Source organism: Panthera pardus, unplaced genomic scaffold, assembly GCF_024362965.1.
Source record: "Panthera pardus isolate Hobbes unplaced genomic scaffold, ASM2436296v1 HiC_scaffold_7, whole genome shotgun sequence".
In the NCBI taxonomy this organism is placed as follows: Eukaryota; Metazoa; Chordata; class Mammalia; order Carnivora; family Felidae; genus Panthera; species Panthera pardus.
Genome location: NW_026527002.1, coordinates 37,952,219 through 37,970,210, shown reverse-complemented (window position 1 = coordinate 37,970,210; position 17,992 = coordinate 37,952,219). Strand labels below are relative to the sequence as shown.

General features: G+C 37.0%; 1 protein-coding gene across 1 annotated transcript in view; it reads right to left on the bottom strand.

Annotated features, from left to right (window-relative positions):
- LRRC69 (leucine rich repeat containing 69) overlaps positions 1-17,992 on the bottom strand; it is a gene marked incomplete at its 5' end in the record, with an annotated part of 78,377 nt that overhangs the window by 39,643 nt on the left and 20,742 nt on the right. Inside the window, 2 exons of the mRNA XM_019453189.2 lie at positions 11,141-11,212; positions 13,924-14,119. Of these exons, the coding sequence (XP_019308734.1) occupies positions 11,141-11,212; positions 13,924-14,119 (268 nt within the window). The remainder of the gene's footprint in view (positions 1-11,140; positions 11,213-13,923; positions 14,120-17,992) is intronic.

Below are 17,992 nucleotides of genomic sequence, written 5' to 3'. Positions count from 1 at the left end.
GGACCTCAAGCTATTTCAAAAATAATTTTTCAAATACGATGTCCTGGATATAATCAAATATAACCAAGCATTGTATATACAGTTGTCATATCACTATGTTATATACCTGAACCTAATGCAATATTAAATGTGTGTGTGTGTGTGTGTGTGTGTGTGTGTACACTTAGAGAGAGAGTATTGATCCATATCTATATATCACTAAGCACATAAGAAGAAAAGATGGTACATTGGGTTGAATAGCATCTCTCTGGAGAACTCTGAGTGATACAGATAAACTACACAAACAACAGAAGTCAACCCAAAAGTACTTCCCTATACTGAGTTTACCAGACTCAGACATTAAAACAACCATACTTAACACGTTCCAGGAAATAAAAGCTAAACTTAAATTTTTTAGTAGACAACTGAAAAATATGGAAAATAACATGGTAGGTTTGACGGGGCGCCTGGGTGGCTCAGTCAGCTGAGCGTCCGACTTCGGCTCAGGTCATGATCTCGCGGTCCGTGAGTTCGAGCCCTCCGTCGGGCTCTGTGCCGACAGCTCAGAGCCTGGAGCCTGTTTCGGATTCTGTGTCTCCCTCTCTCTCTGACCCTCTCCCGTTCATGCTCTGTCTCTGTCTCAAAAATAAATAAACGTTAAAAAAAATTAAAAAAAAAAAAACATGGTAGATTTGAAAAAGAACCAACCAAAAATTGTGCCACTGAATAAAATGGAAATAACCTAATGGATGGGTTTAAAAGTACATTAGACACAACTGAAGAGTAAATTATCACATTGTAAAATACAAAATACAATAGGAAGAAATATCTAGAATGAACCACAGAGAGACAAAAGGAGAGAAAACAAGGTAAGACAAAAAAAAACCATAAAGTGAGAGGTTGTGACATATAGGAAATTAGAGTTACCAAAGAAGAAGGGGGAGACAGAAGCAGTATTGAAAAAGACAATAACTAAGAATGTTTCAAAAAACAATGAAAGATAGTAATTTACATACTTAGGAAGCCAAATAAATTCCAGGTCGGACAAATTAAATGAAGTTCACACCTAGACACATCACATTTGAAATGCAGAGTATGACAGACAATGAGACAATGTTTAAAGCTGCCAGGAAAAGAAAAACAGATTGCCTGAGGGGGAACAACAGCTACAGTTTTCCCAGACCTCTAAGCAGCAACAATAGACGCTAGAAGCTGGTGGAAGGACATTTTGAAAGTAATGAAATATAATACTGTCAACTTAAAATTCTATACCCAGTAAAAGTTATTCGTCAAAAATAAAGTTAAAAGAATGATAGTTTTAACTCAAACTATCAAAAACTGGGAAACTGAACAAGTAGACTCATTCTCAAAGAAGACTAAAAACTGTGATTTGAAGCTGGAAGCAAATATAGAATCCCAAAGGAAGATGCAAGATACGTGGGGAAATGAACAACAACAAAAATGTGAAACCCGCAAATAAATCTAAATGAATACTATCCGTGTAAAATAATAATAAAACCTTTTAAACTAGAAAGTTACATTTAAAATATGATTGTATTTATGTATTTATTTGTAAAGTTATCCAGAGAGAGAGAGAGAGAGAGAGACAGAGAGAGAGAGAGAGAAATACGCACAGACACAAGTGGGGGAGGGGTAGAGAAGGAAACAGTCACAAGCAGGGTCTACACTCCATGCTAAGCCTGACTCAGGACTCAATCTCAACGACCATGAGATCATGACCTGAGCCAAAATCAAGAGTCAGATGCTTAACTGACTGAGCCACACAGGCACCGCAAAATACTATTTTATTTAATATACGAAATTATAATACATACAAAATATCTAAGAATGGAAGTCAATAAATAGATTTAAAGTATCCTAAAGTTTTTGCACAATTCTTTGCCTATTGTCTAAGAGTAGGGTGTAAGTATTAATAATACACTTTCATAAAGCAAGTAGGATTTTTTTAAGGTAGTAAATCAAAAGAATAACAAAATTGTATACAAACTCTTTGCAAAGAATTTTTAAAAAATGGAATCATAAAAATCTCCAATCAGGGTGCCTGGGTGGTTCAGTAGGTTAAGCGTCTGACTTCAGCTTCAGGTCATGATCTCATGATTGGTGATTTCAACCCCTGCATTGGGCTCTGTGCTGACAGCTTAGAGCCTGGAGCCTGCTTCAGATTCTGTGTCATCCTCTCTTTCTGCCCCTCCCCCTGCTCGTGCTCTCTCTCCCTCTCTCAAAGAATAAATAAATATTAAAAAACTTTTTTTAAATAAAAAAAAACAATCTCCAATCATTTCAAAGAAGGGAAGGAGAGAAAAAGGAACACATTACAAATATACAGGAAGATACTGACTCGGCCCCAAATAAATCAGCAACTACATTAAATTTAGATGAACTAAATGCTGCAATTTAAAGACAAAGATTATCATATTGGGCTTTTTAAAATAAAGAGTCATGTGCTATTTATAAGAAACGTATCTAAAACCTAAGGATATAGAAAGGCTGAAAGCAAGGAATTATAATAGATATATTCTGCAAACATGAATCAAAATACATGTAGCTGATACGGCCACATTAATATGAGAAAATCCAACTTTAAAGCAAAAAAAGCATTATTAGCCATAATTCAGAATACATAGGCATGAAGCCAAGACATCAAAATTGTAAGAAGCACCACTAATGATTCCCATGCACTCTAAAATCCGTGTGATAAGGCTACACACTTTCTAAGGAGTATGAGCCGGAAACCATAGAGGAATAAACAGTAAATCCTTAAAACCAGGGTTTCCAAACCAAGACACCAACATTTTAGACCAGACAGTACTTTGTTACAGGAGACTGCCCCGTACTTGACAGAATGTTTAGCAGGATCTCTGGCCTCTACCTACTAGATGCTAGCTAATCGTACCACCACAATTCCTCAGTGGTGACAACCAAAAACACCTCCAGATATTGCCAAAAGTCCCCAAAGGGCAAAATCTTCTCTGGTTGAAAATTACTGCCTTAGCGCAACTTTTTGGTTACTCATTCTCACACAGGAGTTTTGATTTTTCGGGCAACACAAAGCAGGTAATGTTTGTTAGGTAAAGTCCATATCCACCCAATCCATCCTCCTATCCACCATCTGTCCATTTAGCAAGTATCTACTGGGTGCCTAGTTTGCATTAGAGGCACTGTTCTAGGTGTTGGGAATACATCATTGAAAAGACACAACAATCCCTGCTTTCAAAGAGCTTACATTTGGGAGTGGTGATAGGGGGTGGAAAAAAAGTCATCATCTAAATAAAAATCAATGCTTAAATAAGCTGCATTACTGAATGTCAATCAAAGTCTCTCTTTAAAATTTTTCTCATTTTTTACTACCCTTGAAAAGTACTGGCCCTCATTTTGAAATCATTTAAAATCAGCTTTTATCACAAGGCAAAAAAATAGTACCTCTCACTCTGACTCTATGAGCAAATAACCCTATGCTCCCTTTCTCTCAACACATGAGGTGGGTGTTACTTAAATTTGGGGATCTCCATTTCGAAGTTAAACAGCATCCCTTTTGTCTCCTCAGTGTCTTTAGCTACAGGGGTAGAACAAGAAAATTTCCAAGAGTAACAAATGAGAGTTAAACCTTGTCCACCAACCACCCCCACCATGTGGAACAGGGTACTCTGTGGCACTTACAGGAATCCAAGGCCAGCCCGTCTTGAATTCTGATACGCGCACGTACAGAAGTAAAAAGGCAGAACTCAGGTTATTTACTTTAGCTAAGCAGGGAATATCAGTTATACCTATAACTTAATTGAGCCCTCGATTTTTGAACCAGAGTTTTCACAAAACCCTCACTGCTTCCAGGGCAATATTTTATGAATTTTCTCTAAGCTTTTCATTTCAAAAAGTCTATCTCATGAAATTTTAGAATTAGAATGGTGAAAGAAGAATCCCATATAATTCGACACCCTCCTTTTTGCCTTCCCCCATATAAGAAAGAGCAGAAAACATGATCTCATTCTCATAAAAGTAGTGACAGGCAAGGCATTTAGTCAAGTTTTGGAACTCACTAATTCTCTATTAGCTAAGCTTACATCACTTACATAAAACCACAGAGGCCACAAGGGGTTTTCATTAGGCAAGCGTTGGCCCATATCCCATTTTTTTAAAGGTCACTGAATGTTGTTTTAAATGTATATCTCCTAATAAACTGAGCCACTGCAGGCAGCACCAACAACCAAAGAAAATATACTATTTTCAAATTAAGGTCAAATTTTAGAGAGGATTTAATGAGCTTCAAGGATACGGTAGACCTTTCCTTAATATTCAACAGAGACAGAAAATAAACTACAGATACGGCAACAAGAACAAAGCAGGTCTCTAATGTTGCTGTTCAAGAGGCAGAAAAGCAAAGAGGATGAGGTAGACGATTGAAATTTCTCATGGGCTATTGAACAAAGTGAATACCTCAAACCAAAACACTAGATGGTGGAGACATTTGGAAGTGTCCTTGAACACAGCTTCATGGATATTTCCCTGATTATCAGTTTTAAACTTTTAGGCTGCTTTCTAATCATCTTGCAAGAGAGTTTCAAAAGTTTGGATAGAAGTTTTGATTTAAGGAAACATCACAACTTCATTTTCCCAAGCATCTCCTTTCCCACGATTGCACCGCACTTTTGACCACTCAAGGACACTTTTGATCATGGACATTTTGAAATTTTATATAACCGTTCTCCACATGTTCGGTCAGTTTCACAGAAATATTTCTCTTTATCCAAAGCTAAATGGCCTCTCTATGTGTAGCGCACATATGTGTATGCAACTGCTCATATACAGAAATCATTCTCCTGAAGGCAGGTGATCTTATTTATAAACGATGAAAGTCATTCAACAATAACATGGCTTTCGGGGAGCCTGGATGACTCAGTCCGTTGAGTGTTCGACTTTAGCTCAGGTCATGATCTCACGGTCTGTGAGTTCGAGCCCCGTGCTGGGCTCTGTGCTGACAACTCAGAGCCTAGAGCCTGCTTCGGATTCTGTGTCTTCCTCTTTCTCTGTCCCTCCCCCTTCATGCTTTGTGTCTCTCAAAAATAAAAATAACCATTAAAAAATATCTTTAAAAAAAATAACATGGCTTTCTTCACTTGATATTGAATTAACCACAGAAAAGTAAAACAAAAGACAGTGGAAGCATTTGTGAAATATTTAGGCTTTATGGGTTAGACAAATATGAGGCTGAAATGACACTAAGCCAGGATCTGTGCCATGTTAGACGTAAGGCAAGTGTCTGGAATCAAGAACACTACAGCAAGACATGCTTAGACTGGCATGGATCAAAATCAATCAGCATTGGCTATACGTAGAGAAAGGTTTTTTTGTTTTGTTTTGTTGTTTTTCTGTTTTTGAGAGAGACAAAGAGAGCTGGCAGAGAGAGAGAGAGAGAGAGAGAGAGAGAGAGAGAGAACCCAAGCAGGCTCCACACTCAGGGTGGAGCCTGATGCAAGAACTCGATCTGGGGACTGGGAGATCATGACCTGAGCTGAAATCAAGAGATGCCTACCTGACTGAGCCACCCAGGCACCTCTAGAGATACCATTTTAAACTGAAAGTATTTGAGGAAAGAAAAGACCTCAGGATAAGTAATAGACAACAATTTGAGAAAAGGGTCTTAGAAAAAGGGAGTTCAGTGATGAGGGGTCCTATTTTCAGCGTAATCCGGTGTGACAATCAGAAAGCAAGTGAGCCAAGAGATAGGGTGAAAGGATGAGACAGAAATAAACAGAATCACAAGTGAAGATCGAGGGAAAGAAGGACCATCTTCAGGGAAATCATCTGTTGGTTATGTTTTACTGCTTCAACAAGGTAGGTCAGAAGACTGTAAATGGGTCTACAGAGGAAAATAACTTGGAACAGCTATTCAGGTAAAGAACACACGGAGAACAGGAAGCACAGTAAACTGCTAATAAATCTGTATCCCCCTAGTATACCCACACATACAGATCAACCATTACCCTGCTATCTGAAATAGTTAAAATCATCAGGTGCTCTCAGGACTTTAAAAGCATGTAGGGGCACCTGGGCTGCTCAGTCGGTTAAGCGTCTGACTCGGCTCAGGTCATGATCTCACGGTTCAGGAGTTTGAGTCCCATGTCAGGCTCTGTGCCGACAGCTCAGAGCCTGGAGCCTGCTTCAGATTCTGTGTCTCCCTCTCTCCCTGTCCCTCCCCCACTTGCATGTGTGCCTGTTCTCTCTCTCAAAAATAAATAAACATTAAAAAATTTTAAAAATAATAAATAAATAAATAAAACAAAGGCTTGCAAAAATGTCCCTATATCTGGGATGGATTCAGTGGCATGTAGCTCAGACCCAACTTTAAAATAAAAAGAAAATAACATTTGCTATCTATCATGTGCCAAGCGCTAGTAAAAGATTTATATGTATTATCTCATTTAATCATTCACTCATTCTATATTTGCTGAACACCAAGTGCTGTGTCACCCCTTTCCCAACAATGTTGTAAGCGTTATTAATATGCCCAACTTCCATAGGGGAAAAAAAACGTAACACTAAGTGATTGAGTTATGTGCTCAAGGTCACACAACTGATAAATTACTAACTTGGGCATATTTAATTTTTGTTTGGGAACAGTGGATTTGAATAGTCCCTTTGCCATTCAAATGATTTGTGTTTCTGGGAAAGTTACTTACATTTTTTTTCCCTCCTATGTTTCTCATACTGTGAAAGGGGAAAGTGTTAGCACTGTTCTCAAATATGATTTATGACGACCGAAGAATTCTTCAAGGAAAAAAGGGGGGCACTGATAAAATGGAATAGGTGCTATAACTATTATCCATCCCATAAATAGTCCAAGCATATTTTTCTCATGACAACACCGCTGCATGAAGCTCTTTCTCCTTGTATTTTTTTCTTATAAAAACACTATATGTCTACAGACTTTAGGGATATACAAATACTCAAGATTCTTAACTCCAACACAGAATCTGTTTATGGAGGCCACAGCTTCAAATGAATGCTAATATGATGAATTTGAAACTGAAAGCAATCAGCAACTGTGGAAAATGTAGCATTGGCTATGGTTTACATCTTTTAAAGCATATTTGTTCAATGTCTATGCTCAGCAAAGCACCTTCCCGTAAGTTTCATATTTATATGTGTCCTTGTAAATATTGTAGCTAGACCTGAGCCTCACTTCCAAATACAACCACCTGATGTAAATGGGCAACTTTATAAAGACAAACCTCAGAAACAATTAAAAGTTACATGATGATGGTTTGACCAAACTTTCTCCAAAAATAAAATTTAGTGTTTAAAGTCACATTCTAAAAATCTCTTTGATGTGTAGATTGGCTGATGAATAACCGTTTAGGAAGTTACGTCAACGGCACACATGCTCCAAATACATCCACGGGGTGGCTGAAGAGGAGTAAGTAACATAAAAACCTCAGCTTCCAACTTTACAGGCATTCCTTGTGTCTTCCAGAATATACAAGAATTGTATTGTTCAAGGCATGTTCCTTGAGTATCATTTTCATGGAGGGCACAGGGAAACTCTCAGAACCCAAACTCCCAGTGAGATGAAAGAAATGTCTCATTTATTTGTGTAGCATAACAGAGACGGCCCTGCCTGTCACTCCTGAGACAAAGAATTTATTCCTCAGCATTTCTTTTTTTCTCAGAGGCAGCATTCTATTATGGGAAGAGCCCTGGGCTTGCAGCTGAAAATCCGGAGTGCAAGTTCAAACTCTCTCACTGCTCTATACTTCAGGTCAGTGGTGCTCCAGGTGTGGTCCCCAGACTTGCATCAATATCACCTGAGAACTTACCAGGAATGCAAATCCTTGGGCTCCCCAACCTACTGAATCAGAAACTCTCCAAGTGTGGCCCAGCCCTCTGCCTTTTCACAAATCACCCAGGGACTCTGATGCCCTCTCAAGTCTAAGGGCAACTGCTGAAGCCAAGTTAATTCTCCAGAGCGCTGAACAGGAATAATAATACCAGATCTGTCTTCTTCAATGGGCTATTCAATATCAAATTGTTACAAGTATTTGATAACATGCAAAATTGCTTTGCAAATCTGCAAATTACTAATAACTGCAAAGAACTGCTTTAGAAATATAACTTTTTGGGAATGCAAACTGGTGCAGCCACTCTGGAAAACAGTATGGAGGTTCCTCAAAAAACTAAAAATAGAACTACCTTACGACCCAGCAATTGCACTACTAGGCATTTATCCAAGGGATACAGATGTGCTGTTTTGAAGGGACACATGCACCCCCATTTTTATAGCAGCACTATCAACAAAAGCCAAAGTATGGAAAGAGCCCAAATGTCCATTGATGGATGAATGGATAAAGAAGATGTGGTATATACAGACAATGGAGTCTTACTCAGCAATCAAAAAGAATGAAATCTTGCCATTTGCAACTACGTGGATGGAACTGGAGGGTATTATGCTAAGTGAAATTAGTCAGAGAAAGACAAAAATCATATGACTTCACTCATATGAGGACTTTAAGAGACAAAACAGATGAACATAAGGGAAGTGAAGCAAAAATAATATAAAAACAGGGAGGGGGACAAAACAGAAGAGACTCATAAATATGGAGAACAAACTGAGGGTTACTGGAGGGGTTGTGGGAGGGGGAATGGGCTAAATGGGTAAGGGGCACTAAAGAATCTACTCCTGAAATCACTGTTGCACTAATGCTAACTAATTTGGATGTAAATTTTAAAAAATAAAAAATAAAATTTAAAAAAATAAAAAGAAATAAAAAAAAGAAATACAACTTTTAGCATCACTTCTCAATCTGAAAAGTACAGTTATGATAGTTCAGGGAGTTTAGATTGCTAATGGAGGGTTCTGATCAAGAGTGTTACATCTCTGTCCCAAAAATAAATAAAAAACGTTGAAAAAAAAAATTTAAAAAAAAAAAAAAAGGGGCGCCTGGGTGGCGCAGTCGGTTAAGCGTCCCACTTCAGCCAGGTCACGATCTCGCGGTCCGTGAGTTCGAGCCCCGCGTCAGGCTCTGGGCTGACGGCTCGGAGCCTGGAGCCTGCTTCCGATTCTGTGTCTCCCTCTCTCTCTGCCCCTCCCCCGTTCATGCTCTGTCTCTCTCTGTCCCAAAAATAAATAAAAAACGTTGAAAAAAAAAAATTTAAGAGTGTTACAGAAATGTGAAGTTTTCTGTTAGGTCTGCAAATGTTTTATAGACGATATTTTGTTACAAACTTCATATCAAAGACAAATGTCGTGATGCCCCCTGGTGATGATCATTAAAACTTTATCTCAGTTTTATCAGGTCAACTTTTTCTTCAAATAAATGAAAAATAACTGTGCTCTTAAGGGAGAGAGGAGTTACAGAAAAATTTTTGCTTAAAAGATTTTTTTTAGTTTAAAAATATTTAAAATATTAAATATTAAAATTATAAAAATTAAAATATTAAAAATATTTGTTTCAAGGAACTAAAATACTCAGCAATTTAATTAGCTTACAGCCTAATGGTAGCTTTTCAAGACAGACTTGAAAAGAATTATTCTACTAGTGGTACAAACTATAATGGTGCTTTGGGAAACAGGGAAGGCATCACAGGGCAGAGACAGAGTTGAACTAAGACTTGTAAGATGATAAAAACTTGGTAGCCTTTACCAGGTCAATATTAACAACATCCAATTATTATTAAACATTCGAAACTGTGTATTTTTGAAAGACAGCTTGGCAATTCCTAAGGAGTGCACCTGTTATGATGAGCATCAGGTTTTATATGGAGGTATTAAATCACTATACTGTACACCTGGAATTAATGTTACACTGTTAACTAACCAGAATTAAAATAAAAACTTAAAAAAAAAAAAAGAAGTAAATGTGCAATTACCATACGATTCAGCAATCCCACTTCTAGGTATATACCCAAAAGAAATGAAAACAGAAAATCAAACAGATATTTGTATGTTCAGGATCATAGCAGCATTAGTCTCAAAAGCCAAAAGGTGAAGCAACCCAAGTGCTTCAGATGAATGAATAAACAAAATGTGATGAATACATCCAATGGAATATTATTCAGCCCTAAAAAAGGAAGGAAATTCTGACAAAGGCTATAACATAGATGAACCGTGAAGACATGTTAAAAGTGAAATATGGTCACAAGAAGACAAATTATGGTATGTTTGTATGATGTATATTGTTCTTCAAGGAGGTGGCCAGAGTTGTCAAATGTGTAGACACAGAAAATGGCAGCTATCTGGGGCGGTAGTGTTTAAGGGAAACAAGGTTTTAGTTGGAGATGATAAAACACTTCTGGAGATAGATGATGATGGTTGTACAACATTTTGAGTACATCTAGTGCCATAGAACTAAATACTTAAAAATGGTTAAAATGATCAATTTTGTGTTATGTATATTTTAACACAACAATAACTACATTTTTTCTAAAATAGACTTTATACTTATTTTTCATATTTGAGTCACCTTCGGTACAAACAATTTCTCTAAGGGTAAAAAGCATTGAAATTTCAATTTGGACTTGATCAGAAAAAAGATTTAATAGATCAAAAACTATTTATTGTACACCTTGTGGATTGATGGGCTTCTAATTATTACCTTGCATGTGGAATTATACTTGCTCAGATATGAAATGTGATATCAAAAACTGCCATTTCTTTCCCCAAATTCAAAACTTGTCAAGACCAACTGTTTCTCAGTTCTTTGAAATACAGTAAAGTCAAAATTCATTTATAAATGGGAAAAAAATATTTTTTCATTGTTTATGGCTCAAAAACAACTAACAAAAGTGTCACCTTGGATAAATTACAAAGGATAACAATTTATGGTTTGAAAAGTCATATTTTCAAAAAGTCTGAGGTGACTAAAAGCTGTATATAATAACAAAAAACACTTAACCGTAACTAATATATTAAAATATTTATGATAGCAATCAGAGTTCACTTAGTTCAAACAGTTTCATTAGGCAGAGAAAACACAGGAAGGAATGGGAGAGAACAGGTTTTGAAATTCTAGAACGAAGCAAATCTTTGAGTCATTTGTATAATCCAAGGTTCCAGTTACTACAGGTTTTAAGACTATGCATATTTCTCTAATCTCAATAGCATAAGTGAAGTCATGTTCTAGTTATAATAGAAGTAGGCTCTACTTACTCCTGATGGAAATGTCTGAATAATATTTCCAGCTATGTCTAGGATTCTTAGGTTTTTAAGACGACAAATTCCCTGTGTCAGAAAACAAGAGAGATTTTTAAAAATCTAATATGTAGAATCATAAATATTTCTTCTAAGTTCAAACTTGATAGGACTGACCATCTTTCCTAATTACCTGATCGGTTCTTCAGTACATCCTCCCTGAGGAGTTACTATGTCCTGGGGTCCCAGATTCTCTAAGGTCTCCATTACCTCTGACCACTCCAGGGCAACATAACATGGTGGCCAAGAGTTAGACTATTTGTAGGCTCAGATCTCCAACACTATGTAACTACAGACAAATTTCTCAATCTCTTTGTACTTCATTTTCTCCATTTGTAAAATGAAAATGGTAATGGAAGCCCTTACTTTGATATGGTTATTGAATGGATTAAATAAGTTACTAATCAGTAAGTGCTTACTGAAAGGCCTTATAGTGAGAGAACTCAGTAAACATACTAAAACTAAAATAGAACCTTAGAGAAACAGAAAAACAGATGCAAAAGGTCTATCGACAATTCCAAAGGCATTTATTTCACATCTACCTTTGGCTTAGCTCTGTGCTCACTCAATCCTTTCCTTATACAAAAAAAATTAAACTTATTAGTGTCTCTATCTACATGTCCAATGTGACTGAATAGGCATATACATTCACACACATGTGCAGACACACACATAATTTATAATGTACCAGAAAATGATTCATAATTTGCTCACTACCAAAACAAACTAGTATTTTCTAGAATACCTTACGTATAATGCAGACCAAAAAGCACAATGATAGACTGAATCAGATTAAATGTACAAAAACATAAATAATCATAGGCAGTCTTTACATAATAACTTAGGACAGGACTTACTAGGATTTAAATTTTTAGAGTCCAAACTCCTCGGGATTAAAAAAATAATTGTAGTAGGAGTATTGATGGGAAGTCCAGACTTTTAAGTCAGACAGACATGGATTTGAGCCCTTTCTCTGACCTTTGTAAAGTGTGTTTAAGTCGTCTAACCTCTCTGTTCCTTATTTTAGAGTGGGTAAATAAGAAGAGCAACATACCAGAGTTATGAACACTAATAATATAATACTTCATGACCATGATCCTGTTACTACTGTTATTATTTTTCCCTCAAATAAAGGAGTTACACTTCTAACAGATTTACTTTGTAATTTCAGGAAATATTCTTAATTACAGAAATTAGGATTTTTAAGGAACTTAAGAAAAAATTTAATTTTTTAAAGTTTATTTATTCATTTTGAGATAGACAGCATGAGTCGAGGAAGGACAGAGAGAGGGGGAGAGAATCTCAAGCAGGCCCTGTGCTCTCAGCACAGAACCCGACAAGGGGCTTGAACTCATGAAACCACAAGATCATGACCGAAGCTGAAACCAAGAGTTGCACACTTAACCAACTGAGCCACCCAGGCACCCCAAGAATAACATTTTTGAAATATACCTATTTAAAGCCTACACCTTGCTATATTTTTTAAAAATTTTTTAATGTTTACATTTGAGAGAGAGAGAGAGAGAGAGACACCGTATGGGCAGGGGAGGGGCAGCGAGAGAGGGAGACATGGAATCCGAAGCAGGCTCCAGGCTCCACGATATCAACACAGAGCCCAATGCAGGGCTCGAACTCACAAACTGTGAGACCATGACCTGAGCTGAAGTTGGACACTTAACCGACTAAGCCACCCAGGTGCCCCATACACCTTGCTATATTTATCACGTTACAGTGTGCACAGAATTTTTAAAGGGAATATTATCCTCTTGAGAGAAAAATGAAACAGTAGGAATGGATCTACCTTTTGTATTCCTCAATTTACTGTATGACATGCATTCCCTCCTATGAAATTAATTTTAATTTGCATAAGGAAGGAAAGTAAACCCATTGACAGGTTCCCAGCAAGAAACAGTACTCTCAAAATGGGAAATTTGAGGAGAGTTTAATAAAACCACCATGTATAAAAGTTTGGCAAGGTTCTGACAAAGTTCCCCCAAACAGCAGGGAGTTCCTTACTGCCACAGGCCTGAAGAGCCAAGGGAGGTAGTAATGGTCCATATGAGTATCACCTTATAGTTACTAACTACTGTCTTCCAGAAAAGTGTGCAGGCAACTTACAACATCCTATCAGGGAGGGTACCAGGGGAATACCATCTGGTACACACTCTCCTCCTCCCTTTCACATCCTACTAGTGGCTATCATTGGCCACATCCAAGAGGAAGTCAGAGGACAAAGAAGCTTACTGATGCCCATGAGGTCAGTCTCCCAGGCACAGAACAGTTTGGAAGAGGATGAAGAGTAGCTGTGTAGGAAAAATGGAAGACAGCACATATTCCAAACCTAAAGTGTACTTACATATTATGCCATACACAGGGTTGCCCGATAAATCACAAAAGGTTCACTTAAATAGAAATTTCAGAGAACAATTTTGTTTAGTATAAGTACGTCCCATGCAATATTTAGAACATATTTATACTAAAAAATTATTCATTCTTTATCTGAAATTCAAAATTAAGGGAGCATCCTGCATCCCTATTTATTAAATTTGGCACCCCTACTATGTAGAATAATCCAAGTTATTACCCTCCTATGTCATAGGTCTTTGGGAACTAACTATGTCTAATTGGAGGGAAAGCAAATGATGGCTTGTATTGAGATGTCCAAATCTATTCCATAGCCACTCCCCATCATGTGGCAATGAGTTCTTACCCATGAAAATTTGGTTCCACGTTTTGCTTACCTTTGGCAGAACTTCAATATTGTTCCTGACCAGAAGAAGCTTCTGGAGCTCCTTCAAGAACTTAATCTCTTCAGGTATGCAAATGAGCTGATTGTAGTTAAGGTGAAGTTCAAAAAGATTCTTAAGAAAACAAAGTTCTTTAGGAATGCTGGCTAGCTGGTTATGATTTATACTCAAATATTTAAGGTTTTTTAATCTAAAAAAAAGGATATGAATGATATTCATGAAAATAAGAAAGTCCATTGAGCATACCACTTATCAGAAGTCATGTGTCAATTCATTCTTTTGTAGCTCACCTGAGCCTTACTTTAGTCACAGGTTCACAACTATTACAAATACTTTGAGCATAAAAAATCTTTTCTATAATTTAACTTTTAAAGCTATTTTTAATTGGATAACTTATGTTAAAAGTATTTTTTTATGTTTATTTTTGAGAGAGCACAAGCAGGGGAGAAACGTGGGGGGGGGGGGGAAGGGGGGGGGGGAAGGGACACAGGATCTGAAGCAGGCTCTGCACTGACAGCAGAGAGACTGATGCAGGGCTCAAACTCATGAACGGTGACATCATGACCTGAGCTGAAGTCTGACACTTAACTCACAGAGCCACCCAGGCATCCCTTATGTTAAAAGTATTTTATAAAATCAAACGTAGATTTAAAAAAGAAGAAACTCTATTTTCACTCTTTGTATGTATACATTGGCTATATTGAAGAGGAAGCCAGAGGACAAAGAAAGACATACATATGCACAAATATACATATACATACATACGTAGATGTAAATGGATAGAGGCAGAGATAGAGATATAGGTACAGATTAAATGTCTTGCACCAAACAGATATAAGCACTCTTAGATGCTATGAAAGATGCAAAGATGAATCAGCCACACATTCTGCCCTTATATATGTCAGGGTCTAGAAGGAGATATCAGATGGAGCCATAATATGAAGATAGGAAATGCCATCAGACCTGGGGAAAGAGATTAAGGAAATTTGAGTTTCTAATTGCAGATATGGAGCATGATGTCTATCACAAGCATTTTGGAAGAACAAACATTTTGAATTTGGCTTTGAATAACAGAACTTGTAAAATCGGGGCAATGGTGGGCACAATAAGCTGAGAAAATACTAATATTTTGAATAAAGGAGAAAGACATTAGTAATGTTGAGCACCAACTATGCACCTATGCATTAAATTTAATCATCAGTACAACCCTAAGGTTGGAATTATTACCCTTAATTTACAAATAAGGAAAATATGGAGCGCCTGGGTGGCTCAGACAGTTAAGCATCCAACTTTGGCTCAGGTCAGATCTCCCGGTTCGTGGGTTCGAGCCCCGCATCAGGCTCTGTGCTGACAGCTCAGAGCTTGGAGCCTGCTTCATATTCTGTCTCCGTCTCTCTCTCTGCCCCTCCCCTGCTTGTGCACTATCTTTCTCAAATATAAATAAACATTAATTTTTTTTTTTAATGTTCAAGAGAGGAAATACAAACAAACCTACTAGAACCAAAAGCAGGGTCATAGACTACAAAGTCACTATTGAAAAATCTATTGGATTTCTATACTGTAGCCACAAACAATTGGAAAATAATAGGTCTGAAAACTCCATTTACAGTAACATAAAAACACCTATAATTAGGAATACATTTAACAAAGGATATGAGAGACTTCTACACCAACAACTAACTGTAAATCATGACAGAAAATTTAAGAGAGCTCTAAATAAAAGTATAGATATGTCTTATTCATATATAAAAAGAAACGATATTGCTAAGATGCCAATTCTCCCCAAATTGATCTACAGTTCAACTCAGCCCAAATAAAAATCTTAACAGTCTCTTTGTGTAAAAATTGAAAAATCAATTTTAAAATTTATATGGATATTCAAAGTAACTAGTGTGGCCAAAACTATTATAAAAAAGACAAAGTCAAGGGGAGCTTAGGTGGCTTAGTCAGTTAAGCACCCAACTCTTGATTTCGGCTCAGGTCATAATCCCAGGGTTGTGAGATTGAGCCCCACATTGGGCTCTGCACTGACAGTGTGGATCCTACTTGGGATTCTCTCTCCCCCCCCTCTCTCTGCACCTCCCCACTCATGCTCTCTCTCTTTCTCAAAATAAATAAATAACCAAAAAAATAAAAAAGTTTTAAGAAAAAAATGACTCTGTGTGTCTGTCGCCTGGTTCTCTTATTTTATTTCATACTATATGTCAGCTGTAACTGACTCTTAGTAATGTTTCTGTCAGTTTATAACTGAGATTTCTCTCAGTTTATAACATGATCTCAGGCTTGTGACATCCAGCCCCAAGACCAGCTCCATGCTGGGTGTAGAGCCTGCTTAAGATTCTCTCCCATCCTCTCCCTGTACCCCTCCCCTGCTTGTGGGCTTCTCCAGTGCCCTACTCCCCTCAAAAGGCAATCTTTCAACAAATGGTGCTAGAACAACTGGATAAACATATGGGGAAAAAATCAACTTTGACTACTGCCCCACAGCACACCAGACATTAATTTGAGATGAATCATAGACCTAAATATAAAAACTAAAACTATAAAGCTTGTAGAAGAAAATATAGGATAATGTGGGAAAAAAAGAAACTTGGACTATTACCCCACGCTATGCACAAACATTAATTTGACATGAATCATAGACCTAAATATAAAAACTAAAACTATAAAGCTTGTAGAAGAAAGTATAGGATAATATCTTGATAACTTTGGGGTAGGCAAATATTTCCTTAAAAGGCCACAGAAAGCACTAATCCGAAAATAAAAATATTTATAAATTGGCCTTTATCAAAGTTAAAAATTTCAGTTCTTCTCTAAGTACTGTTAAGAAAATTAAAAGGCAAGCCACATAATAGAAGAAATATCTGCAATACATACACTTATGAAAATACTTGTATCCAGAATACATAAAGAACTCTGTTTTTAAATGTTTGTTTATTTATTTTGAGAGAAAGAGTGCATGCATGTGCACAGGGGAGGGACAGAGAGAGGAGAGAGACAGAGGGTGAGACAGCCAATCCCAAGCAGGTTCTGCACTGTCAGTGCACAGCCCTAGGCAGGCCTCCAACTCACTAACAGTGAGATCATTACCTGAGCCGGACACTTAACCCACTGAGCCACCCAGGCGCCCCTAAAGGACTCTTACAAGTCGATTCTAAGAAAGAAAAAAACATAATTTTTATACATGTTAAAAACATTTGATACAAGCACTTCACTAAAGAAGATACATAAATGGGCAATGAGAACATGAAAAGGTGCTCAACTGTCATTAGACATTAGGGAAATGCAAACTAAAAATACCCTAAGATGTGACTTCATACCCACTACAATGGTTAACATTTTTAAAACTGCTGGGGATGTAAAATGGTACAACCACTTTGCAAAACAACTGGCAGTTCTTTATAAATTAACATATACACCTACACTCCTACTCTACAACTTTACAACTCTACTCCTAGGAATTGAAATGAAAAGTAAATTAAACATATGTCCACAAAAAGACTTGCACAAGAATATTTATAATAGCTTAATTCATTATAGCCCCAAATGGGAAATAACCCAAATGTCTATAAACAGGAGAAAATAATTTGTGGCATAATTCATGCAATGAAATGCTACTGGGGATAAACAAAAAACAACAAACTGCTGACAAATGCAACAATAAGGTGAATCTCAAAAAAAACATATGCTTAGCAAAAGACAGGCACAAAAGAATATATACTGTATGATTCCATTTCTTTAGTTCCAGAACAAGTAAAACTAATCTGTAGAGGTAGAAATCAGAATAGTAGTTGCTTATGAGAGGTAAGAATTTACTGGACGTGTAAGAGGAAATTTGTAGGTTGAAGGAAATGTCTGATACCTTACTGGTGTGTATACATTTGTCCAAACTCATTGAATGGAACACTCACTATTTTTGTGTAACGTGGTATTCAGCAGAGAGAAAAGGCCATTAGACTTGATTGCCCAAAGGACATTAATGAACTTTGAAAATAATATTCAGTAGAACGAAGAGGGAAAAAACAGAATTTCAAGGGGTTAAGTAGGAAACAAAAGCAATAGA